This window comes from Melitaea cinxia, chromosome 14 (assembly GCF_905220565.1).
Source record: "Melitaea cinxia chromosome 14, ilMelCinx1.1, whole genome shotgun sequence".
Taxonomy (NCBI): domain Eukaryota; kingdom Metazoa; phylum Arthropoda; class Insecta; order Lepidoptera; family Nymphalidae; genus Melitaea; species Melitaea cinxia.
Window position 1 is genome coordinate 3,573,920 of NC_059407.1, and position 24,617 is coordinate 3,598,536.

The 24,617-nt window shown below is 36.4% G+C and overlaps 2 protein-coding genes across 2 annotated transcripts; one reads left to right on the forward strand and one right to left on the reverse strand.

Annotated features, from left to right (window-relative positions):
• Window positions 1-294: 294 nt before the first annotated feature.
• LOC123659493 (THO complex subunit 1) lies at window positions 295-12,635 on the reverse strand. The gene is made up of 10 exons (XM_045594707.1): window positions 12,591-12,635; window positions 11,837-12,514; window positions 11,188-11,447; window positions 10,695-10,867; window positions 6,114-6,243; window positions 5,628-5,713; window positions 4,531-4,673; window positions 3,308-3,400; window positions 1,054-1,134; window positions 295-729 (listed from the first exon to the last, which is right to left on the reverse strand). The coding sequence occupies exons 1-10, from the start codon at window positions 12,633-12,635 to the stop codon at window positions 418-420; spliced, it is 2,001 nt and encodes a 666-aa protein (XP_045450663.1). The 3' UTR covers window positions 295-417.
• An 8,795-nt stretch (window positions 12,636-21,430) lies between these two features.
• LOC123659521 (putative uncharacterized protein DDB_G0288537) lies at window positions 21,431-24,396 on the forward strand. Its single transcript, XM_045594731.1, has 3 exons — window positions 21,431-21,658; window positions 22,732-22,909; window positions 23,966-24,396. Exons 1-3 carry the CDS (start codon window positions 21,639-21,641, stop codon window positions 24,119-24,121), a joined length of 354 nt encoding a protein of 117 aa, XP_045450687.1. The 5' UTR covers window positions 21,431-21,638; the 3' UTR covers window positions 24,122-24,396.
• The last annotated feature ends 221 nt before the right edge of the window (window positions 24,397-24,617 follow it).

Consider the following 24,617-nt stretch of genomic DNA (forward strand, 5'->3'; position numbering starts at 1 on the left):
TTATTTGAGATCTAACAACTACTTTTCGAGTTATATCTAATAATGCGTTTTAACTTGACGCTTTTTTCGTCGACCTACGTTGTACTATACCGCATAACTTTCTACTAGATGTACCGATTTGAATTCTTTTTTTGTTGGAAAGGGGATATCCCTAGTTTGGTACCATGATAAGGAAACCAGGATCTGATGCTGGAATCCCAGAGAAATCGAGGGAAGTTTTGTTTAGCTATCCTCCATATCTGTTATTTTATCATCTATTCCGATATCAAATTAAAGAAAAGAAAAACTAAAAAATATAAACATATATTTTTATTATCTGTCACAAATTAGACCACAAAAGAAAGTTGACATTGACATTTATTTTTTGGCAAACGACTTAAAACGTTTTTCTTTGAACTTACAAAGTATAAGCGACTGTCATTTAGCATTTTTAAGTGTTTCGCAGGCCTCCGTCATTTCTAAGCCTTCCATGATGTAAAGCAAGTTTTCCACAGATGCATCTTCATCATCATCGAACCACAATTGCAGCATATTTTTAGCTCTGGCAATATCTGTTGCGTTTTCTGTCTCAAAGAATTGTATTTCATCTGGTTTATATCCTAGTTTTGCTGCTAGTTTCTTCCAGTCCGTTAGTTTGGAGGCTAAAGCGTCTAACTGCGTTGGTGTTATCATGGTTACTTTTGATCTTGTTACTTTATCGTCATCTTCACCGTGTGTTGAGTCTGGTACCTAAGATTGAAATAAATTGTATCAACATACAAAGCACTTGTATTATTCATTTGTCTTTATCTTTAGAATGGTAATATTTTTACAAGTAATATTTTCGAAAAATTACGATTAGAGAAAGATTCACAGTGTATACATAATTACATAGCTTTGATTATTAAGAGTTGATGTATAAATCATCAGATTACAACTAACAGGATTTACATCCATACAATAAGTTAAGTAAATCAACATTATTTCGATTTATTGCTCCATTTATTTAAAATTTTATGCCAAATAACGTATTAAAAAAAAAAAAAAATATGATGGAGTTGATATTAAAAGTACTTGTTCCATATCAGCCGTATCTTCCTCCTTTATGATATCTGTTTCGATCTGTTCCTCTGCCATTTCGTCTTCATTTTGTTCCTATCGAAAAAAAAAAAAAAAAAAAAAACAATTATACTAGTGTAACTAAGTTATTATGCATTTAGTAAACTCTTATTGAGACATAGAGAAAATGTATTCTTTTTGATAGTGACTAAGTACAACTAATTTTAGGTTCAAGATATCAAAGTCACGATTATTCAGTCTTCCATACATGTTTCTCTTGTCGTTGATGACGACTATTACTACTTTTGGCTTTGTTTGTGGTGACAACGTTTTCAGGCCCAGTATTCCATTCATCACTTCAGCCTATCGTAGACCACATGGATATAGGCCTCCCCAAGTTCGCGCCAAACATTATGGCGCGAACTCATGTGTTTTGCCCATAGTCACCACGCCGGGCAGACGGGTTGGTGACCGCAGGGCGGGCTTTGTCACACCGAAGGCGCTGCTGCCCGTCTTCGGCCTGTGCATTGCAAAGCCAGCAGTTGGATGATTATCCCGCCACCGGTGGGCTTTATAAGTTCGAAGGAGGTAGTGGAACTGTGTTATCCCTTAATCGTCTCTTACTACACACACGGGAAGAGAGGGGGTGGCTATATTCTTTATTCGCCACAGCAAGTATGCCAATACGGGTAGGATTCTACATCATCACAAATATTCAATTTCATTCTCGATATCATTCTACGAGGGTGCGTTTTTAAGTTCGCGGAATGAGAGGGTTGGAGGGGGGTGATTAGGTTCATTACGATCGTAACGTGTTTAGTGACTCATAATTAGTATAAATACGAGATTTCATTGTTATTAGACTATTAGTCTTTGAGCTATCGCCAACCAAGCAACATAATCAGGAGTGAAAAGTGAAATATGGAAAAAATCGAATATCGTGCCGTTATAAAGTTGCTTACCAAGTAAGGAAAATCAGTTGCGACCATAATGGATGAGATGTCATCGGTTTACGGTGACTCTTGTCTAGGAAAACCCATGGTGTACAAGTGACACAGTTTGTTTAAAAAAGGAAGGGAATCCCTTGAAGACGACCCGAGGCCGGGCAGGAGCATCGAGGTGACCACGCCAGAACTTATCCAAAAAGTCGAAAAACTTGTACTCAACGATGCTCGACTAAATAAGAAACAACTCGCAGAAATGGTTGGCGTATCCGATACAACCAGTTTTAAAATCCTGCACGATCATCTTGGCATGACTAAGGTCAGCGCAAGATGGGTACCGAGAATGCTCACGCCGCCGCAAAAACAACAACGCGTAGAGTGTTCACGTGCATTTTTGGACCTCTGCAATGAAGACAAGGATGGTGTATTGAGTCGAATTGTTACTGAAGACGAAACTAGGGTTCATCATTATGAACCTGAGTCGAAACAAGACTCTATGCAGTGGCATAAAAAGGGCACAGCACCCCCCAAGAAGTTTAAGGTGTCACAGTCAGCTGGGAAACTCATGGTAACGGTCTTTTGGGACTCAGAAGGAATATTATTGATCGATTATAAAGATAAAGGTGTTTCTATAACCGGAGAATACTACGCTTCAATATTAGAGCGATTAAAAGAAGCCATTAAACAGAAAAAACGGGGAAAATTGACGAAAGGTGTGCTGCTTTTGCACGACAATGCGCCCGTCCACAAGAGACGCGTTGCGTTGGCTGCCCTGCTTAAAGTAGGCTTCGACATTTTGAACCACCCACCCTACAGCCCAGACCTGGCCCCGAGTGATTATTACCTCTTTCCAAAAATGAAAAAAAGAGCTGCGGAGTAAAAAATTTACCACCGATGATGAAGTTAAGGAGGCAGTTTTAGCGTATTTTGAGGACAAAGACAAAACATTTTTTATGAGGGTATAAATAAATTAATTGAAAGGTCTGAAAAATGTGTCCGTCTTGCAGGTGAATATATTGAAAAGGAAAAATAATTTGGTTTTTTTATTTCAACCCCTTACCCTTTATTCCGCGAACATAAAAACGCTCCCTCGTACATGAAGTTTTGACAAGGCCACCATAGCCAAAGTGACATCTAGCCAAAGTGACACTCACATATCTGACTAAGGTCTACTACCTACGTCACTACCTGTCAATGAGCTGATGTGGCGGTACCCAATGTTAAATGGAGCTGTAACTCAGGTAGAAGTTCTATGAAACGTCGCATTATTTGTGTCAGGCAATTTCATGGACTACTATTATAATGTAACGCAATAAATAACACACCTGTTTTATAGGTTTCTCATTGGTTCCGCTTGAAGCATCACCGTTTGTGTTGTTCGCAGCATTCGCGGCCGCTTCACGTGTTATTCTCTTAACCTGTTAAAAATAACAAAGCACTATATAATAGTGTATAAACTACAAAATAAGTCACATGCTTTCAATTTATATTATATTTAAAGTTAATCGATTATATTATTTTTAATTTTAAATGTGTGTGTAAAGTGTAAAAAAAGTAGATTAAATTTCATAAATTTAGTTATGTATAAATTACTGGTGATGAGAATGAGGTGCAATAAAGATCTTAAATTATACAATTTGTTGTGTACTTTATGATAAATGATAATGTGTAAATTTTAGCGTACAATTGCAAATTACTGCAACACGATGCTCTACTGTAAGGTGCTGCTCTGTTCTTCATTGTTCTACGGAAGCGACGAACACGCTCCACGGCGACACAACGCCGTGAAGCGTGGGTGAGTTTTTTTTAATAACCAGCTCTTTTAACTTGCGTCAGAAATTGTCTACTAGGCACGAGGCGTATTTATCGTCACAGTCTGTTATTGTAACTGGTGTAGAAAAATACCTGTAACTGTGACTATCTGTGCCAGTTTCTAAAAAAATATCATCTCAATCTCACTCGTGCTTAAGCGTTTACGCTAAGAGGAGGTGAGACCAACTTAGTATTTTTAGAATACCAATATGGAGTAGTCGAGAACCTAGTACTTTGTCTGTTTGTTTGTTTTAAAATCACAATCACTATAATAACTAGTATTGCCATGTACTTAGTGCGCTACATTAGTGTTTACCCTACAACACACACACACTTTCATACTATATCATTCATTCATTCATCCAGTCTCATTAGGGGTAGAAATAGTAAGAGGTGATGATTTGTAATAAAAGATAGTGGGGTGATGATTTGTAATAAAAGATAGTGAGGTAATGAAATGCGATGTGAGGTGGTAAGAGGTGATGAGGTGGTGAGAGGTGGTGAAAGGTGGGAAGAGGTGGTGAGAGATGGTGAGAGGTGGTGAGAGGTGGTGAGAGGTGGGGAGAGGTGGTGAGGTGGTGAGAGGTAGTGAGAGGTAGTGAGAGGTGGTGGGGTGGTGAGGTGGTGAGAGGTGGTGAGGTGGTGAGAGGTGGATAGATGTGGTCAGAGGAGGTGGGGGTGTTGTGAGTTAGAAGAGTCAGAAGCAGTGGGGTGAGGCGGGAGAGGTAGCACCGACCATGTCGTCGAGGTAGTCGGGCAGGCGGCCGATGGGGTTGTTGGTGTGCACGAAGAAGTGCGGCGAGCGGCGCGCCAGCAGGCGCAGCGCGCGCCAGCCCCAGCCGCCCGCGCCCGCGCCGTCCCAGCCCGCCAGGTACGACTCTGCGCCAGTGTTACTACAGTGTTACACTCCGAATACTCTTCATATATACGTCTAAACTACGACACGTTGTTCGTCCGCGATGGACTCTTAAACTACTTAACCGATTTTAATCTAATTTGTACACCGTGTGCAGTTTCATCCAACATGAAAGATAGGCTACATTTTATTTCGATATAAATAATTATTATATTCACAAAAAAAAAAATAAGGCGGTACGAAGTTCGTCGGGCCAGCTAGTAAATAAAAAAAAAAGTAAGAAAAACTCAAAAAACAAAATAATAAAGTGATTGTGCTTTAGGTAACACGACAAGTAAAATTTACGAAACGTAACTCTTTGTTTCTATCTCACTAACATCTCCCTCTAAACTTCCGTCCGCCTCGCCCGATCACACTTTTCGTAACGCTTTCGTTACGATTTCACCAGCTTATTTCTCAAGACAAGCGTGCGGACAGAAGTTTTACTCCAAAAATTCGTATTCGTGTAATGATACTATTTAAATTACTACATCTGATTTGTAGTGAGAATTAATTTCGAAATTTAAAATTACTCTTTTCATCGACGTGAAAAAAAAAAAATTATGTCCAAAATTTAAAATTGATTGATACCCCGTACCCATATATGAGCCGGAAAAAGAATTGGATTCGAAATTTAAAATACAGGATCTTTAAAACTGCGTTACTCACATTCAAGTTGTATCGCGGTAATGGCAGTTTCATTTTCTTTATTTATGTTTAAAGGCCGGTTACTATATTCAGAAAACAACTAGGTTTATTCGGGAACAGTTAAATAGGAACTAGGCATTAGTGTTTATTACAATCAATCAGTATAAACTTATTTACGTGTCGGGACAACAATATTAAACCAATTACAATTAAATATAGGAATAATCCTCTGTTCGAAAAAGACTAAATAAACGAAATATTTTCAACTTAAACACATAAAATATACTCACCTAACGATGGCATAAAGTCCCTTTCTTTTGTTCTGCAGGCTGCTAGATTGTCAGGGCAGAGATTCCACAACTTTGTTAAATCATTGCTAAAAAAAATTACACTTTGTTAAAATTCATTCATTCACATTTGTTTAAATGGGACTACAAAACAAAACAATCAGTTTTCGATTAAAACAAGAATCAGCAAAATCGGTATACCCAGTGAAAAGTTATACGGTATAATACTACATAGGTCGACGAAAATATAATCATGTAAATACGCATTATTCGATCGACCGATTGAATACGATCATTGAAAAATACTTGTCAGATCTCAATTACATTTAAATGCGACCATATGACACGCAAGGTTAATAAAATTCTTCGTCGGCAACATTGCCAAAGATCGAGGATTTAAAATGACAATCGCGCTAAGTTCCATATAAATAAAATGTAGCTAGTATAACCATGAAAGCTTAAAATAACTTATAAAAATGATAAACTTACTTTCCCATAAAGACTTTGTCCTGACTCTCGTATTCTTTGATAATTTCGCCAACGGGCCGGCGACGTTTCTTCCCTCTCTTAGATTCCTCCGTACTCTCTGTTTGGACTGGAGGCTTTGGTTTCTGAAACTCTAAATATAATTTACGCTATTAGAAGAATTTTATAGTTCATCGGACATTTTTATGTATATGTGGCAACTATTAACTATGAAAAATGAATTTATCTATTTAAAAAAATGGGTTGTTTTTTCCCCATTATAATAATGACTGAGTAATACTACTCTTAACAGAGATCTTACAACCGTTAGGCTCCAAAAGGAACCCTCTTCGGGCCAGCCTGATGTGGTGATGGCATCCGCCTACTTGCCGGGCGATGCTGACATCCCCACTCCGGAGCTGGCCGCGCTTGCTGAGTACTGCGAGCGCCAGGGTCTGGAGCTCATCATATACGCTGACTCCAATGCACACCATGCGCTATGGGGCAGCAAGGACAACAACCAGCGAGGTGAGGATTTTGTTTCTTTTTTACTCGCAACTAAGCTTAATGTTATTAATAAAGGATCGGAACCAACCTTTGTAACTTCAAGATCCCAAACCATCATTGATCTAACTCTGGCGATAGAGCATGTGTCCGAATATATTTCAGATTGGCATGTGTCTGACGATGTGTCGTGCTCTGATCACCGGTGGATCAAATACAACCTAGAAGTCACGCTGACGTCACCTGCACCCCGCCGTAACCCTCGGAGGATGGACCGTGGCAGGTATGAGCTTCTGACAGCGGAGAAACTCAAAGGCGTCGAACTACCCGATAACCATGAAGGCACGGAGGACATTGATAATCATATCAACCAGATAACTGACTGCCTAATCACCAGCTTCGAACAAACATGCCCACTTTCATCACCTAGAGCGCGACAGTTCTGCAAAGGGCACTGGTGGGGACCGGAGCTCGAAAAGCTACGACGCAGGGTGAGGAAGTTGTTCAACAGAGCAAAGAATACTCGTCTAGAACACCACTGGGATGCCTTCAAGCAGGCCCAATATCACTACAAAAGGCGCATCAGAATAAGGAAGAAGGAGTGCTGGAGGCGCTTTTGTACCAACATAGAAACGAACAATCAGGCGAACAGAGTTAAGAATATATTGTGCAGCGAACCGGTGCACAACCTGGGTAACCTGAAAAAACCGGATGGAACATACACCAAAACGGATCTGGAAACTTCAGAACTGTTAATAACTACACACTTCCCAGGATGCCAAATCGAAAGAATTGCGGCATGGGAGGAAGAGCCAAAGAAGACACCTGTAATGGTGGACTGGATCACCGCCAAGTTGTCACACATGACAACGTAAAATGGGCCATCAACAGTTTCTTACCATACAAGTCGGCAGGACTGGATAAGGTGTTTCCAGGTCTGCTAAGATGGAGTGATAGGAAACTTATCGACCACCTTGTCTCCATATATAGGAGTTGCTTAGCTTACTGCTACACTCCAAAGTTATGGAGGGAAGTTAAGGTAGTCTTTATACCTAAACCCGGCAAAGGAGACTACTCACAACCAAAATCATTCAGACCTATTAGCCTTACCTCCTTTCTATTGAAAGTTTTGGAAAGGCTAATAGATCGGGAGCTGAAGAGCACAACTCTGGTTGAGCAACCCCTGAATCCCAACCAACATGCCTACTCAATGGGCAAATAAACGGACTCTGCCCTACATAAGGTTATATCCTATATAGAGGGCAATCTCCATCACAAAATATCAACCTTAGGCGCCTTTATTGATATTGAAGGGGCCTTTGATAAAACTAAGTTCACCAGCATAAGCCGTGCCCTGACCAAGCATGGAGTCAATAACACGATTGCCGGGTAGATTGACAGCATGCTGAAGTACAGGGCCATCCAATTCACTGTGAATGAAATAACTAGAGGCGTTGTAGCGAGGGGGTGTCCGCAGGGGGGGGGGTCCTTTCCCCACTTCTGTGGAACATAGTGATCGACGAACTGATCACCTTGTTCAACGACCGCAGATTTCTAACAGTGGGCTATGCAGACGACTTAACTGTACTCATCAGTAGACCATCTGAGAGGAGAGTCTGCGACCAAATGAGGGCCGCACTAAAAGTCGTTGAACAGTGGTGTACGGACCACGAACTAACAGTGAACCCCGCAAAGACGGAACTTGTGATGTTCACAAATAAACGGAATTTAGGAAACCTTAAACTCCCTAAATTATTTGGCACCAGTCTTGCCCTAACCAAGGAGGTCAAATATCTTGGAGTAATCCTAGATAGTAAGCTTCTTTGGAACAGGCATTTAGACTCAAAAATCAACAAAGCCAGCATAATCCTCTGCCAATGCAAAAGGCTCCTCGGCAAAAGCTGGGGCATATCACCTAAAATTACTCTATGGCTTTACAAAACTATTGTCAGGCCTATAATCACCTACGGTGCGGTAATCTGGTGGCAGAGAACAGAACTTACAACCGTTAGAAACAAACTCCAGCGGTTTCAGAGAATAGCATGCTCTGCAATCACTGGCTGTATGCGTACCGCCCCCACAGCAGCTCTTGAGGTTATGCTTGACCTGGCACCGCTTGACTTGTTCATACAACAGGAGGCGGCTATGTCAGCTATCAGGCTGAAACACTTGGGCTTGTGGTGCAACCAGGAGGGTCCACACAATAGACTTTGGAGCAACCTTGTGAGCTATGAGCCACTACTTGCTGCTCCTTGTGATAGGATTCTCAAACAACATATTTTCGAAAGAAAGTACCATATACAACCGTTTGAGGCTGAAAGAGACCAATCCGGCATACGCGAGGTCCGCATCTACACGGATGGCTCCAAAATGGGGTCTGGCACCGGTGCCGGAGTGTACTCACAAGACCTCAATATCAACTTATCACTAACGCTGGGCCAACACAGCTCCATCTTTCAATGTGAGTGTGTTGCGATAACCCATGCAGCCACCGCCGTCCTGTCAAAAGGCATTAGGGATTGCAATATCCGTATTCTGTCGGACAGCATGGCCGTACTTAAAGCGCTAGAGAGCAGTTCGACCAACTCTAGTCTTATATACGAATGTCATCAAACCCTGGAAGTATTAGCCTCACACAATGAGGTAATCCTCCAGTGGATAAAAGGACATAGTGGATCGCACGGAAACGATGCTGCCGACGAGCTTGCAAGACAGGGGTCCAGTACAAAGGTTGCCGGCCCAACCATCCTATTGCCGCTACCATTTGGACAACTGCGCTCGTGGGTAAGGCAACGTACACGTGCAAATCACAATGCCCTTTGGGCAAACCAAACCGGCTGTAGACAGTCCAAATTGATACTCACGGAAGTATTACCGCACCTAGCGTGCCGACTGCTCAGTCTCAACCGCCTGGACATCAGAATAGTTGTTGGCACGATTACCGGCCACATGGCACTCAACCACCAACTATTCATCATGAATGCAACAGACAGCCCTCTTTGCAGGGGCTGTCTGGCTGCTGAAGAAACAGCCGCCCACGTAATCCTGGAATGCGAGGGAGTGGCCGCACACCGGGCTACCATCCTTAAGGATATAAGGACGCTCCGAGAAGCCTGCGAACGCCCCAGGAGGCTTCTGAGCTTCTGGAAGGAGCTGGGCTGGCTGAACTAGTCAGCCCACTTTTCACGCATAATGGACCACATTTGCGTCTAAATGCGGAAAATCGAGCCAAATACAAATACTACTCTTAACAGTCCAACGATCCTGAAAGGGATACCACACTGTCTTCTAACGAAATGTTAAGATATTTTAACTGAATATTTAAATCATATTATAGATTACATTTTATTATACCACGTTATTATTAACGGACTTTAAATAAAGGGGGTTATCAGTTTGTATGTATGTTTTTTTATGTACCTCATAACTTTATACTAGGTGTACCAATTTTGATGATTCTATTTTTTTATTCCAAAGCTGGTGCTGTACTCCTATTTAAATTTGAACGAAATCTGATGAGTAGTTTTTGAGTCATCCCAAATAATACATATTTTATTGATTATTTCTTCACCTACCTATATTAAAGGTGTTTTTATCTTATTAACTTTCAACTAGTAATACCCATGCGAATTCTTAAAAAAATTATCGACGTTGATCGATTGTTTTAAAATTAAAGCCCTATATAATTTTAATAATTAATTAATTTACAAAAACAAAGGCAATAATATTTTTTTTTAGTTGTTGATACCAGTAGAGCAAGCAATTATCTATAAAATGATTTATAATACATATGGAGTAATTGAGAGGTTTTTTCTACAAAAGGTGGCAGACATCTTAACCTATGCATATTAATATATATGACTAGCTTCTGTCTGCGATTACGTCCGAACGGAATAGTTACTTTTGGCTAACGATAACTTTAACCCGCAAATACGCAGCGGAAGTTGTCAAAAAGAAAAAAAACCCTGATTTTGAAACATTTTTCATTGGTGCTCTGCTCCTATTGGTCGCAGCGTGATGATATATAGCCTATAGCCTTCCTCGATAAATGGACTATCTAACACTGAAAGAATTATTAAAATAATTAAATATACAACGAACCTGGACAACCATCATTCTTCCAATTATTCCAGTGTTCCTCTCTCTTCAATATACTTTTAACACATTCAGCAAAACGTTTTCCATTTGGTGGTGTTTCAGCTAACAACTTGTATACTAGTGATGTAGTTTCTTTAACCCAATCTAACTGATCAGATTTTAATTCTTGAGATTCCCTGTAGAGTAAAAAAATGTTATGTATGTACAGGAGACATATTAATTTTGAGTGTTTTTAAATAATATCATTGAAGTAATATAAAAATTGTATTGAAAAATAATGTTATGTTTTGCGAGGTTATGGATAATTCTGTGTTTGAAGATAAAATTCTACAAACCAGTATAGTTATTATAAAGAAGATTTTATATTATAAGTGTTGTTACATTTCACAAAAAAGTCTCTATAACATCTAATTTGACATTTAATTTTTTTTATCATAAATAAATACAATTCTTTATATTAATATAATAACATATTATGTTTAAATATTTATCTTACATCTTGAATTTCACTGTAGATGTTAAATATTGAAATAGAATGAGAAACTGTATCAAGACGCATCGCCGAAAATTAGAATCTGATAATTGTAGTTCCAGAAGCTTCTGATTTGTTAAAAATTTTGCAAAGTAATGTTGTTCTTTGTTCTCTTGAGTCTCCATGTCTGAGTTAACGGGTTTGAGTCTGTTTAACTTTGATTTCTGTAGTTCTACACTTTCTAACTTGTATGAAGAAAATGCAGATAAGACACTCCCAGAGTGCTGTAATAAAGCAACATAATTGTGTATATTAAAACACTTATTTTAAAAGAATTATTCAGTAAATTTGTGATCAGTATGTTATATAATTGAATGGTAATAAACGCCCTACTGACTACTGTATAAAGGAAAATAACGAGGCTTTAGGAAAAACTGAGGACAGGGCATTGTTGCTTCTAAATCTCCATTATAATGATTTTGAAGCTCATAATAAATTAGATTTGTAATTTAATTAGAACTAGAAAGACTAATTTAATATAGTTTAAAGTAAGAATTAACTTTACAAATAATTATTTGAAAATATTATTTTTAAAACGATTATAATATTATGCATGTTCATACATTTTGGGGATTAATTTGGATTGATATAAATATATACATATGATACTCACAGCAACAAAAGTTTTCCACTGAATTTTATTGTAGCAAGTGTTTGGATTACGAAAGAAGTCTTGTAAACTCCAAAACCTACAGTACAAGTTGTAATCTATCAAGAGTTTGTTCTTGTCATCATCAATCACCATTTCCTCATCGAGAGAATCTTTTAATGTGCTCGAACTATCACCACCAAACTCTGTTAGATTTTCTAGATTGAATTCCGAGACTATATTTAATCCAGAACGTTCGGAAAACGGGAAGAACTTCGCCAAGAATAACAATATCCGTCCACAAAACACAGTATTCTGTGACCTGGACAGTCTTCTCAACAAATCATTACACATTCTTAGTAAATTATTTTTACAAGCTACAAAAAATAGCTCTTCTCGCCATATATTTACGCCGTTTTCAACGTAAGTAAACATCTTCTCGCATTTATTTAGTGTTAGGGCATCAAATATATCACCGAGAAGGACGACGGGCATTGTTGGCGTTACCATTTGTCGTCTACATGATTCTATGCAAAAAGAAACATATTTTTCCAAAGTGTTTGGCTCTTCTACAAGTAATTCTAAAAGTTTATCCCTATATGCTTGGTCCATAGCGGCTTTACGATCAGTTTCATTGGTATTCTTTGAAAATGATTCGAGTAACTCGACGTTATTAGTCGAAAATGCCTTTGATAATACATCCTGAAAATTAGATAACATAGTTCTAGTTCCATATCTCAGTAAAAAGAATTGAAAAAAGTATGAGTTAAAGACGCACCTTATATTTCACTCGTAGCTCATCAAACCCTAATTTGTCAGTCATTGTAAGTTATTTGAAATATTACATTGAAGTCATTGATTTGGAAAATATGTTTAGGTGTCTATGTTTAAGAATTTATAAATTATTTAATTATTTATAAAATATTTTATACTTATGCCAAGCGTTTAGCGTATAAGGCTATATAAGTGTATTACCTACTGTATTGCACAGAGTATAGTAATACTTTGACAACCACTGCATTGACAGTTCCTCATGTTGTTTTAAAATTTATCCCGAGGGATTGTGGTTGTGTGCAAGTTTCGTAAGTTCTTGCGCGGCTATTTTTCTGTTTAATATATTGATACCTTTCTGTTGTAAAACCTCTATCCTATTGTGTTTTGTGTTGTGTGATTGTCATTCTGTAAGTATATTTGTGTAGTTTTTACTTGTTTTAAAATGGATAATGAACCGCCGGATCCTGGTGGAGGTTATATGAGTACGGCAGTTTCAATGGATTCGAATGTATCCAACAGAAAAAAGCGGCCTGAATCGGATATTGCTCTCCAGGCCAAGAAATCGTCGTCTTCCGCCCTTGAAACACCATCTATTCAACTGACTTACGTTCATCCGGACTATGATAAAGGAAAAAACAAATACTCGTCAAATGATGTTGCCCCTTTCGTGGTTCACGTATCAAGACATGAAACAGTACCAAACACAGGTGCTTTCCTGCGTCCAATACAATTCGGCCATTTTCTTTACAAAAATAATATTAATAATGTTGTGATGGATGGAATTAAAAGAGTTGGACGCAACCGTGTATCAATAGAATTTAAGACAGCTGAACACGCCAATGCTTTCTTAGACCACTCAGCATTACCTGCAGGTGGATATATAGCAGCAATTCCAGTATTTAGCATTTCCCGAATGGGAATTATTCGAGAAGTACCTGTAGAGTGGTCTATGGAAGAACTGGTGGAAAATATTGAAGTCCCTAATGGTGTTGGAAAAGTTATTCGGGCCCGGAGACTCAGCCGAAAATCATATAATGAAAATAATACCCCCATTTGGATCCCTACACAAACAGTAGTTTTAACTTTCTCTGGACAAAAACTTCCCCCTCGTGTATTCTGTTATTTTACTTCTTTACCGGTTGAAACCTACATTCTGCCAACAATCCAATGCAATAATTGTTGTCGATTTGGTCATGTAAAGGCTCAGTGTAGATCAAAACCGAGGTGCTTCAAATGTTCACAAATGCACGAGGGCGAAACATGCTCTGTCCAATCCCTGTCCTGTTTATTCTGCTCTGGTGCGCATGCAGCAAATGATAATTCTTGTCCTGAGCACTCTAGACAAAAAGCTATAAAATTAGTTATGTCGCAGGAAAGTGTTTCATACCTTGAAGCCTCTGCTAGATTCCCACAGGTACGTAGATCATTTGCTGACACAGCTAGGAATACGCCTCTTATTTCTAACCCTGTCAATACACAATATTCCCCTACTTCCACTTCATATAGAAAAACTACATTTACCCCAGCCCGTCCAATCGCACCTGCTAGCCCAGGTTATGACAGACAAGCGCATCAAAATATAGTCCAACCCCCTAGTTCATCCCTACCTGATGGGTGTGCTTTCCCACAAGAGAATATTTCACCTAATGATAACTTTTTGGAACTACTAACCTCTATTCTCATTAGTATGATTTCCCGGTTCAGTGACACCGGGCTACCGAACAATATTCGTAAAAACCTATCTCAGCTGTCTTTATTATTGCAAAATGTCCCTGAATCTAATCCAGTGGAACTGCCGTAGCATAAAGAATAAAAAACATGATTTTACATATATCTTAAAAAAATATAATCCATCAATTGTTGCCGTCCAGGAGACCTGGTTAAGGCCTGGTACTTCTTTTAGGTTACCGGGCTATGCTTGTCTCCGGGACGACAGAAGTGATGGAAAGGCTGGTACAGCCATTTTAATCTCTAGAAAATGTACATACTCATTCATCCATACATCTCATAGTGATAGTCTCAATGTTGTTGTTGTCCGTGCTTTAAATGTTTCATTTATATCTGTATATATTCCTGTCCCCTCATCATCTGTGTTGTCTGAATTTTCCTCCATTTTATCCTCCTTAACCCCTCCTATAGTTGTTTTGGGTGATTTTAATTGTCATCATATGTCATGGGGGTCATATTTCAGTGATAGTCTCTCCCTACTTTTACTAGACTTATTTGATGAATACAACCTCGTTGTACTTAATGATGGTTCTCCCACACGCAGGGTTTCACCTTTCCAGAATCCTAAGAGTGTTGTCGACCTTTCTTTAAGCTCCTGTAACATCTCAGCCCAATTTTCATGGTCAATTCTCAGTGACTCTTTTGGCAGTGATCATTTTCCTATTCTCATTTCATTTAGTCACACTCCTTCTCCTTCTAGGATTAATTATCCATCTAGACAATCATTTAAATTGGCTAACGCAGATTGGTCTCAGTTTGCTAACATAACTGATCAACAAATCCGCCAAATTCCTCCAGTCTCCGTTTACAATGTTCACATGCTTTACTCAGATTTTAAAAACGTTTTGTTAAATAGTGCGAAAAAAACGGTTCCTATTAAAAAAAGAGATATTTATAGAATTTCTTCCCCACCATGGTGGGATTCCGAATGCACAAATGCTTGTGGACTGCGTAAAGAGGCAGAGCGCTTGTATTCGGTATCTATGAGCTTAGAAAACTACCTGAATTACAAACATATTGCAGCACAGGTAAAAAGGTTACTTGCTCAAAAGAAAAAGAGTTGTTGGCTTGTGTTCTGTGAAAGCTTGTCTCCGTCTTCTCATCCCTCATTAGTGTGGCGAAATATTAAAAAATTCCGTGGTTCTTTTTCCCTTAATGATAGCCCTATGACTAATGACACTTCACTTTGGTTAGATTCCTTCTCTCAGAAGTTGGCTCCTGCATCGGCTCCGTCTTTTGAGGAAAGTCGCGTTTTTTTAAGTTCATCGCGTATTCCCCTCGGTGAATTTGATCGCCCCTTTTCGCTGGAGGAGTTTCAATTGGTTTTAAATTCCTTAAAGGACTCTTCACCTGGTGTTGATGATATTCCTTACTCCTTTGTGGTAAGAAGTGGCCTGGAAACACAGAGGACTTGTCTAAATTTTTTAAATTCCATTTTTCAATCGGAAATTCCTCCAGAGGAATGGGGGACTCAAATCATTATACCTATCTTAAAGCCGGGAAAGCTTGGTAATGATCCTTCTTCTTATCGCCCAATTGCTCTATCATCAACCCTGGCAAAAATTTTAGAGCACCTCATTAAAAATAGGCTTGAGTGGATCGTAGAGAACAATGGCATTCTTTCCAAGACCCAGTTCGGTTTTCGAAAAGGTCGCAGTACAGTAGATAGCCTCAGTATCTTCATTACTGATATCCGCACTGCCTTCTCAAAAAACGAATCATTGGTGGGAGTGTTCCTTGACGTGTCGTCCGCCTACGATAATGTGCTTCTTCCGGTGCTCAGGCAAAAGATGCTTCATCTGAGTCTTCCTGTGAAGATAGTAAATTATGTCTGCAATTACTTGTCAACCCGTTCTATTATAGTTAATTATCAAAATTCCACCCTCCCACCTAGGAAAGTTTGGAAAGGTCTTCCCCAAGGTTCGGTACTTAGCCCTCTTTTATATAATATTTATACTAACGACCTTGACCTTTCAGTTAGTTCTTTCTGCAATGTTTTGCAATATGCGGACGATGTGGCATTGTACATTTCTGGCACGGATATACTAGAATGCTCTAACCGACTTAATTCCTCTATTTATTATTTAAATGAGTGGTTGGATAGACATGGTTTATCCATATCTACCGAAAAAAGTAGTGTGGTCGTGTTCTCTAGGAGGAGATCTATACCTAATGTAATAATAGTTTCAGACAACCAAGTTTTCCCGGTTAGGGATTGTGTTAAATTTTTAGGAGTATACCTTGACTCAAGAATGACTGGCTCTCAACATGTTAATCATGTTCTAAATAAGTCAGAAAATAATGTCAATATTCTTCGCTCACTTTCTGGAGTGTGGTGGGGTTCGCATCCCTACACACAGAAGCTCCTCTATAATGCTCTGGTCCGCAGTCACTTTGACTATGGAGTTTTTCTACTTGAGCCCTGCAATAAAACCTGTTTAAAAATGTTAGATAGGGTACAATCTAAATCACTTCGCATAATTATAGGGGCTATGAAGTCTTCCCCTATCAATGCTATGCAGGTGGAATGTGTCGATCCACCCCTACATCTGCGACGTCAGTACCTTGCTGATAGGTTTATCTATAAAGCTCTCCAAGACTCTCAACATCCACTTATTCGTAAGCTTAGTGTTCTGTCCCAGCTTACTTCTTCCTCCAACTATTGGTGCCATAAAGATATCCCCTGTCTCCTTAAGAGTTACCTAAAGTTTACATCTCTACCATGCCCAGTTGCTCAATTCAGACTTAACCCTCTTTATGATACCCCCTTTTCTTCGGTCGTCTTCTCCCCCAAGATTATCCTAGATTTACCCATAAGTAAGGATTACATGGTGGCCAACTCTCAATTCAATTCTGTTATGAACAGACAGTTTAAGGACTGGTTAATTATATATACTGATGCATCTAAATTGTCTGAGTTGGATTGTGTGGGTGTGGCTGTCTGGATTCCGAAAGTCAATGTTATTTTAAATTACAGATTACCACCAATATCCTCGGTTTTTACAGGTGAAGTTTTGGCTATTCTTGAAGCTCTTAAATTTGTTGAGTCACACCGTCTTGACAAATCCATTATTATTACTGACTCGAAGAGTGCTCTACAAGCAATTACTTCTAATCAATTTCGAACAAAGTCAAGATTTCCGTTAATCCTGAAAATTAAACATATACTTTTTAATTTGAATAATAACAATATTAAAGTTGAGCTGGGTTGGGTTCCTAGCCACTGTGGTATAGTTGGCAATGAGAATGTCGATCTTTACGCTAAGGAGGCAACTAGGTCCGGAGGTCTTAGTCAATTTAAGGTTTATTGTCAGGACGTCATTTCTCTTGCAAAAATTCATTTATCCTCAGTCTGGAATGAACTGTGGATGCAGTCTAGTAGAACTACGGGAAGGCACTATGCTGATATCCAAAGGCAAATACCCTCCAAACCTTGGTTTTTTAAGTACTACAAAGCGGCCAAGTATGTATGTTCCACAATATGCCGACTTCGCCTTGGCCATTCTTGCAACCCTGTCTTTCTAGCCAAATTAAGAATAAGAGACAGCTCCCTTTGTGAATGCGGATTAGACGAAGGCTCCCCTGAACACATATTTTTTAGCTGCTCACAAAATGTATCCTCACTATATAATTTTCTTCCGCCTGTTATCCCACGCCCTACTGATTTTAAATCTGTGCTATCCTTTGTACATACACCATTTGTTGATACTTTGTGTGCGTTTATTGTAGAAAATAACATTAGACTATAGAGTAATGTCCTACTAACCTTTGTTGTGTTTTGTTCTAGGTAGAGCAACAGTTTCTTTCAATATCGGTAAAAAAAAACTTTTTTCTTTTTATTTAACTTGTACTTCCACAATTATTGATAAATAGCAAAGTCAGTCTTGTCAATGTCCTAACTGAACAACAGACACTCACCGAACATTGAAGCATCTACTCTGATACTGGCAATTCCGCAAGGGTGCTAAAGCCAAAGAAGAAGAAGAAGAAAATTTATCCCCAATAGGGAAAGGCAAAGGACTATAATCCACACAGCCTAGTTTGAATTTTGAAAGTTTCGTTCCGATATAACAAAAGGCCGGAACCATACCTACCACACCTCAGCCTGCAAAATAATGATATTTGTAATAAAAAAATACTAATCGATAGATTTTCAATAGCTCAATTCAACTACGTTGTCCTTTTAAACTGCTCACCTTAAACTATTTAATTAAAAATCAATAAAGTTAAAAAAATCATTTATCAATATTTTCAAACTCCTATATTTTTTATGTATATATTATTATTATTAATATAAATATTTTAAATTGCTCAAAGTGTTAAAGAACCGCTCAATTTGCACTTATAATTGCTCAAGTACAGTTTGGAACAGCTCCACTTTTCTTAATTTTTAAATAAATATATAAAGTTCGAACAAATTTAACGTTTATATCATAACACAGGTGACCGCTGTGGATGCGCATAGACAATGATGGGAAACCAAAAAAAAATGCGGATATTCGTAATAAAAAAGATACTAATCGATAAATTTTCAATAGCTCTGGAGTGGGGTAGGTCGGAGCCATAGAGCAACACGAAGGGAAGTAGCCATTGCGTTTGTTACCGATACAAAACTGTCTGTCATTTTTTGCGGGGGGAAATTACACACATGCACACTTTATCTAATTCCTACACAAAAATAATCGTCTGTCACTACGAAACTCACACATACTAAATTAAAATCACACTTACATTTTTCACACACACATAGATACATTCTGTGTCATTACAGTATAATGACACGCCGCAACTACACTGACAAGTTGCTTACAGCCGTGGTTGTAACAACTGTCGATACGCACTATCGATAAATTCAAGTACTCGGTGAGGGAAATAAGGTTTTTAAAGTGATATTATTTATATTAAGGTAAGATGTTATTTTAAAAATAGACTTAATTTATTATATACTACAAATCAAACATCTTCATGTAAAATAAACGATTATAAAGAGTAAAGATTTGATTGTTTGTTTGTTAGCATTGAATAGGCTCCAAAACTACTTCCGATTCAAAAAATTATTTCACCGTTGAGACACACAGACAGACTACACTATCCTTGAGCGACATAGGTTATACTATATTTTCAAAAATATTAGGAATCCTTACTAAAAGTCCAATAATGTAACCCAATGGATAAAAAAAATAGCCTAAATAATTCCTTACATTGCGTGCGCTGTAAAAACTAATGATGATAGAAATATATAATGTAGTAAGACTTTGTAGAACACATCATTATCTACAATAATTGTATTTGCTCGCAAACGAAAAAAAAACTGACTTCAACTACATCGACATGTAATACAATATACGTAATATATACGCGTTATCAAAGGTTACTCAAAAAGTTGTTATCAGATCTTGATTAAATTTAAACGCGACCACATGATAAACATCAGCTTTCTGTTAAATTAAAAATCATCAAAATCGGTTCACCCAGTCAAAAGTTCTGAAGTAACATACATAAAAAAATACAGTCGAATTGAGAACCTCCCCTTTTTGGAAGCCAGTTAAAAAGTGTCGCGACAGCCTATGTCTAACTATATAATTATGTCACAATACGTTTGGTGCAACGTTGTTGTGCTAAACAATGGCAGTCTACAATAAACGATTTAAAGTTAACATACTTTTTGAGGAGTTGATGATGTACACGGTGATGTCAACGAATCGGGAGTAGGGAGCGTAACACTAATGGCATCATAAGATGATAGCTTGTCATCTGCTAGATTGAATGTTTTGTTGATGACTCTGAAAGCATGGACATTGTTAATTTTCAAAGTTGATAAATCTAAGCTTCATTTCACTACTATAACTAAGGTGAACCATATCTTGATTACCTTGTACATGAGACAAAAAAAAAAAAACTTACGGGGCAAAAACAGTGTGGCGTTAGTGTTGGTTTGGTACCCTCGACTAATCCTTCTATTGTTCGCCAACACTTAAAAGTTAGTGGTATAGATATGATCTGAACAAATTACACTGTTTTTTGTGGGCGTCCAGGTTAATCTGTTATTACCATTTTTTTCTATGTATCCCTTAAATTTGGATTATAAGAAAACCTGCCAAATTTTTATATAAAATATTATGGTGGAAGTTCACATTAAGTAATTCTAGTAAAATGTATTAATACTCATAACACGTGTATTATATTTAATTTAATGCAATTTTAACATGTTTATTAAAAAAAGCTAGCAATATAATATTTTAAATAAATCAAAATCTCAAAAATGTCTGTCTCCTCTTTTGCCTTTGCCGTTTTTATCGATAACCATCTACAAACAAACCGGTAACAACACTATCGCTCGGCGATAGTGACTTCTCGGAAATAGACTCCGATCAGTCGCTCGACCGATTCGCATATTGTATGCGGGTGAGCGGCCTGTGTTGGTAAACCAATCGAGTCAACACGAACGATAATATTTGTAATTTTTAAGTTAAAAAAAGGTTTAAAAGAAGTGTACAAGTAATAATGTGATTAAAAAATACTTACGTATAAAAGGTAACGGCATGTTTTAGTAAATTTGACGTGGCAGATCTTTTTTTGCAGCAAAAAAACAGAACAATTTGGCATTTTTTGAAGGACGTTGTTTCAATCGCGCAACTAGATTTAGTCTAGTGATCAGTGCGGCGGCAACTAGTTTTATTGTTTGCATATGGCTATTTGGCCTTATACCTTGACAGAGGGGAACGCCTGTACATGGCTACTCCCCTCCGTGTTGCTCTTTGGCTACTCCCCTCCGTGTTGCTCTTTGTCGCCATATCGTTATAGTTCTATTTACCGGTAAAAAACATTAAAAAACATTACCGTCACCAAGTTAGCTTTAAAAAATTTAATGGTATAGAGTTTTTGGAAGAAAATAACGCTATTTACCGGTATTCCATAATAGTAATTGAAAGAAGCTTATACAGGTAATTGGCAACGCTCTGCTTTTATCATTATGAATCTGTGCTTTACTAGTTTTACATGAGCTTGAATAATAATTTGATGTGATTGGCCGAAGTAAGTCTTAGCGACGTTTTGACCAATCGTATCTGTATGTACCAATCGTATCTGATGGAGAATATACAGCTGTAGCATTGTTGACAGTTAACTAAATAGTAAATTGATGTTTTCTTGTCGTATGTGGCGTCTAGTGTATTTATCTTTCTTTTTAATATTTTAATAAAAATTGCATTTATTTAGTGTTTTTTACATAACTTTAAGTTTATTTTTAAATGATTAGGTGTAAGTGCTGATAAACGTAAGGAAATAGCAAATTAGTGTTCGAATTTAATTTTCTAAGTCTAAAATGGATAGAAATAATATGAGGTGAGAGTAATGCTTTGTTGTACTATTGTTTCACTGCCAATCCTTTCACACAGATACGTTACGAGATCGCCGTGTTTATTGATCGATGATTTAAACAATAACTTGTTAAAATATACATAATAACACGTGGATCCCATTTTCTTGTTTCACTTTACCTCTGTAAAAACAAAAGTAATGCAATATGCAAACTTATTTTTATTTTTATTTTGAATTAACGTGGCTTAGATTCCTATTTATCTTTTAAATACTTTGTATTTTAACACATTGTTTCCATCATCGATTTGTTTTATTTATGTTGTTATCATAGCCTTATCTCATTACTACACGAAACACACACGCACAGTGCATGATACGTTATATCTATATATACTCTTGTTGAATTTAATTTTGTACTCTTGATCTAAGGTAATTTAAATAATATTTACTTTTATTTATAAAATTAGTTTAAATTTTATGAAAAAAAAAATATTTTTTTTTCTTTAAATATAAACTCGTTATAGTTCTTAAAATTGTTATATTAAATAGTTTTGGTGGTTATATATTATATAGTTCATTTTTTTATTAAGAACAACTGCTTAGCTATTGTAATGAATAAGTATTGTATATTTTCAAGCTTTAAAATTAAGTCTCAAGCTTATATAAATTATACAATAACATAACATAATTCATAACATAAACTAAATAAAATATATTATTGTTGTCATATAAATATCAAAAAAATATAGTATCATAATTTTACTGCATAAAACTAAATAAATAAATTATTATCTTATTATTACTATACTATTTGAAATACAGGCAATTTTATCCATAAATAAATTTGTATTAACAAATTTATGTAAAAGGTATATTATTGTTTATTTTTATATAATAGTTATCAAATAGTTTAAACTAAACTAACATAACACAATGTAGTATTATATCTTTCCTAAAAAATAGCAATATTAAAATGATTACTGTCATTTTGTCTTTTGTGCAATATGTTATTATGAGTTATTTATAAAAAAATAAATATAATTTAGATTTGTTATATTTTTTATATTATGTTTAAAGTTTTATTATTTAATTTTCAGATCAAATTATGTGAATAGTGGCACCAGGTCACTACCCCACATGGGAGGGAAACGTCACAATGGCAACGGTCACAACGGCTCGCGCCTCAGCCCCCCTGCACAGACCAACAATAATAATCAGAACAACAATAGCCAGCATGATGATCTGATCAACTATATATTTGAATCCTGGAACAAGGTATTAAAGAATACATTAATAAACATCTTTAACAGACAAAACAAACATATATAAATGAAAAAAAAAAAAAGAAACATTTTGACCATTTCAACGTCGACTAAATATTTGTATAATATTATTTCCAAATTTTCTTGGTCTTTATTAACACTTAAATATAAACTAGATTCAACACGATTACTATTACAAATATTTCGACGAAATGGTAGATGCCACAATCATGGAAAAATACTTACATAAAGTTGTACACAAATTACATACTGTATGTAATGCTTCCATAACTTTCAAATTTAAATTGTATAATTTAACATGATAGTACGGAGTTGCTTTAGTAGCTGGTTGTAAATTTTTGTTCATATAATATATAATATAACATATTCATTTAGTATTACAAAAAGTTGCCCAAAGCAACTTTTCCATTGTATAATTAGTAAAAATAAATGTATAATTATTTGTACGCTTTTTTCCAAAAAAACGTCATCGAATAATATTTCTAATAAGTGTACTTTACTGAATTTTCTAATCATAAATAAACACATCATTTCTTTGTATTTTAAATTTGTTTCTTGATTAAAAAGATAACATTACATATGACAACAGGATTTCTTTATTATAGTATCTTTTATTATGATTTTACACTAACATATTACAGTAGAATAGATGATACAAAAATATTAACATAATCTTTATTTAAAAGTTAAACTTTTGATTTACTGGCTTTCATTGCTACAGACACACAAAATTTAAAAAATATATGTTTTATATTTAAAGCCACCGCTGGCTAAAACATTTTTCATTGATGCCTCAATGTGATTAGTTGTAGCCTTCCTCAATGAATGAGCTATTCAAAAGAATTTTCAACTCGTGTCCAGTTTTTGAGATAAGTGGTATTCAACCAAACTCTTCAGTATTATAATTAATGTAATAAAGAAATAAAGGGTTGTAATTATTAGTTATTGTGATAATAATCAAAAAAAGTAATCTTTTATATTCTTTGATGTACTGACTGTGCAAGTCAGTAGCAAAGATGAAATACAATGAATTTAATCTCGTTTTCAGGTGACTCGTGAAATCGAAAGGGGCAGTGATGAAGCAAAATACTATCAGTCAGGCTTAGCTCCAGGACAACTTGCTAACTTTAGACCATTTAATTTAGAAGAATGGTGGGGACGTCGTGTTATCCAAAGCATAAATCGTAACAAGCATCGGTCTTAGTTCTTATACACTAATGAGCTATTGATATCTCATTGTCACATCAAGATTATATTTCCTTCTGATCATATATAACATAAATTCTTTAACCAGTTTTAAAGGTCATTTGTAGAATTTTGGCCTGATATTCTAATAAAGTTAGATCTTTTTTCATACTTAAATTATATATTTAAAGTTTAGAAATATACAATAAACGGATTACTTGTAAGTTTGCTAAAATTTAAAAATGTAATTCCGATACTTTGATATAAATAAAACTTAATAATTAAAATTTTATATTAAAATCTTGCTTTGTCACGCTTATGGTATAAAATATATATAAAATATTTTTTTAGTTAAATATTCAAACTTAAGTACACCAAATAAATTTCTAGACACAAAATATCAATTAATCTTTAATTTGCAGAGTAATCATGCTACATTTATAACAATTAAAATAAGGAGCGATGTACTTATTTAGAAAATTTATAACTGTACTTCAGCTATTGTTAGGTACAAA

Coding starts and splice junctions, on each gene's coding strand:
- LOC123659493 (XM_045594707.1), bottom strand. CDS start 12,635: ATGACTGACAAATTAGGGTTTGATGAGCTACGAGTGAAATATAAG. Junction 10,868..11,187: donor TCTACAGTGAAATTCAAGAT/GTAAGATAAATA, acceptor TTTACTCTACAG/GGAATCTCAAGAATTAAAAT. Junction 5,714..6,113: donor GACAAAGTCTTTATGGGAAA/GTAAGTTTATCA, acceptor AATTTTTTTTAG/CAATGATTTAACAAAGTTGT.
- LOC123659521 (XM_045594731.1), top strand. CDS start 21,639: ATGGATAGAAATAATATGAG. Junction 21,659..22,731: donor ATGGATAGAAATAATATGAG/GTGAGAGTAATG, acceptor TTTAATTTTCAG/ATCAAATTATGTGAATAGTG. Junction 22,910..23,965: donor TATTTGAATCCTGGAACAAG/GTATTAAAGAAT, acceptor TCTCGTTTTCAG/GTGACTCGTGAAATCGAAAG.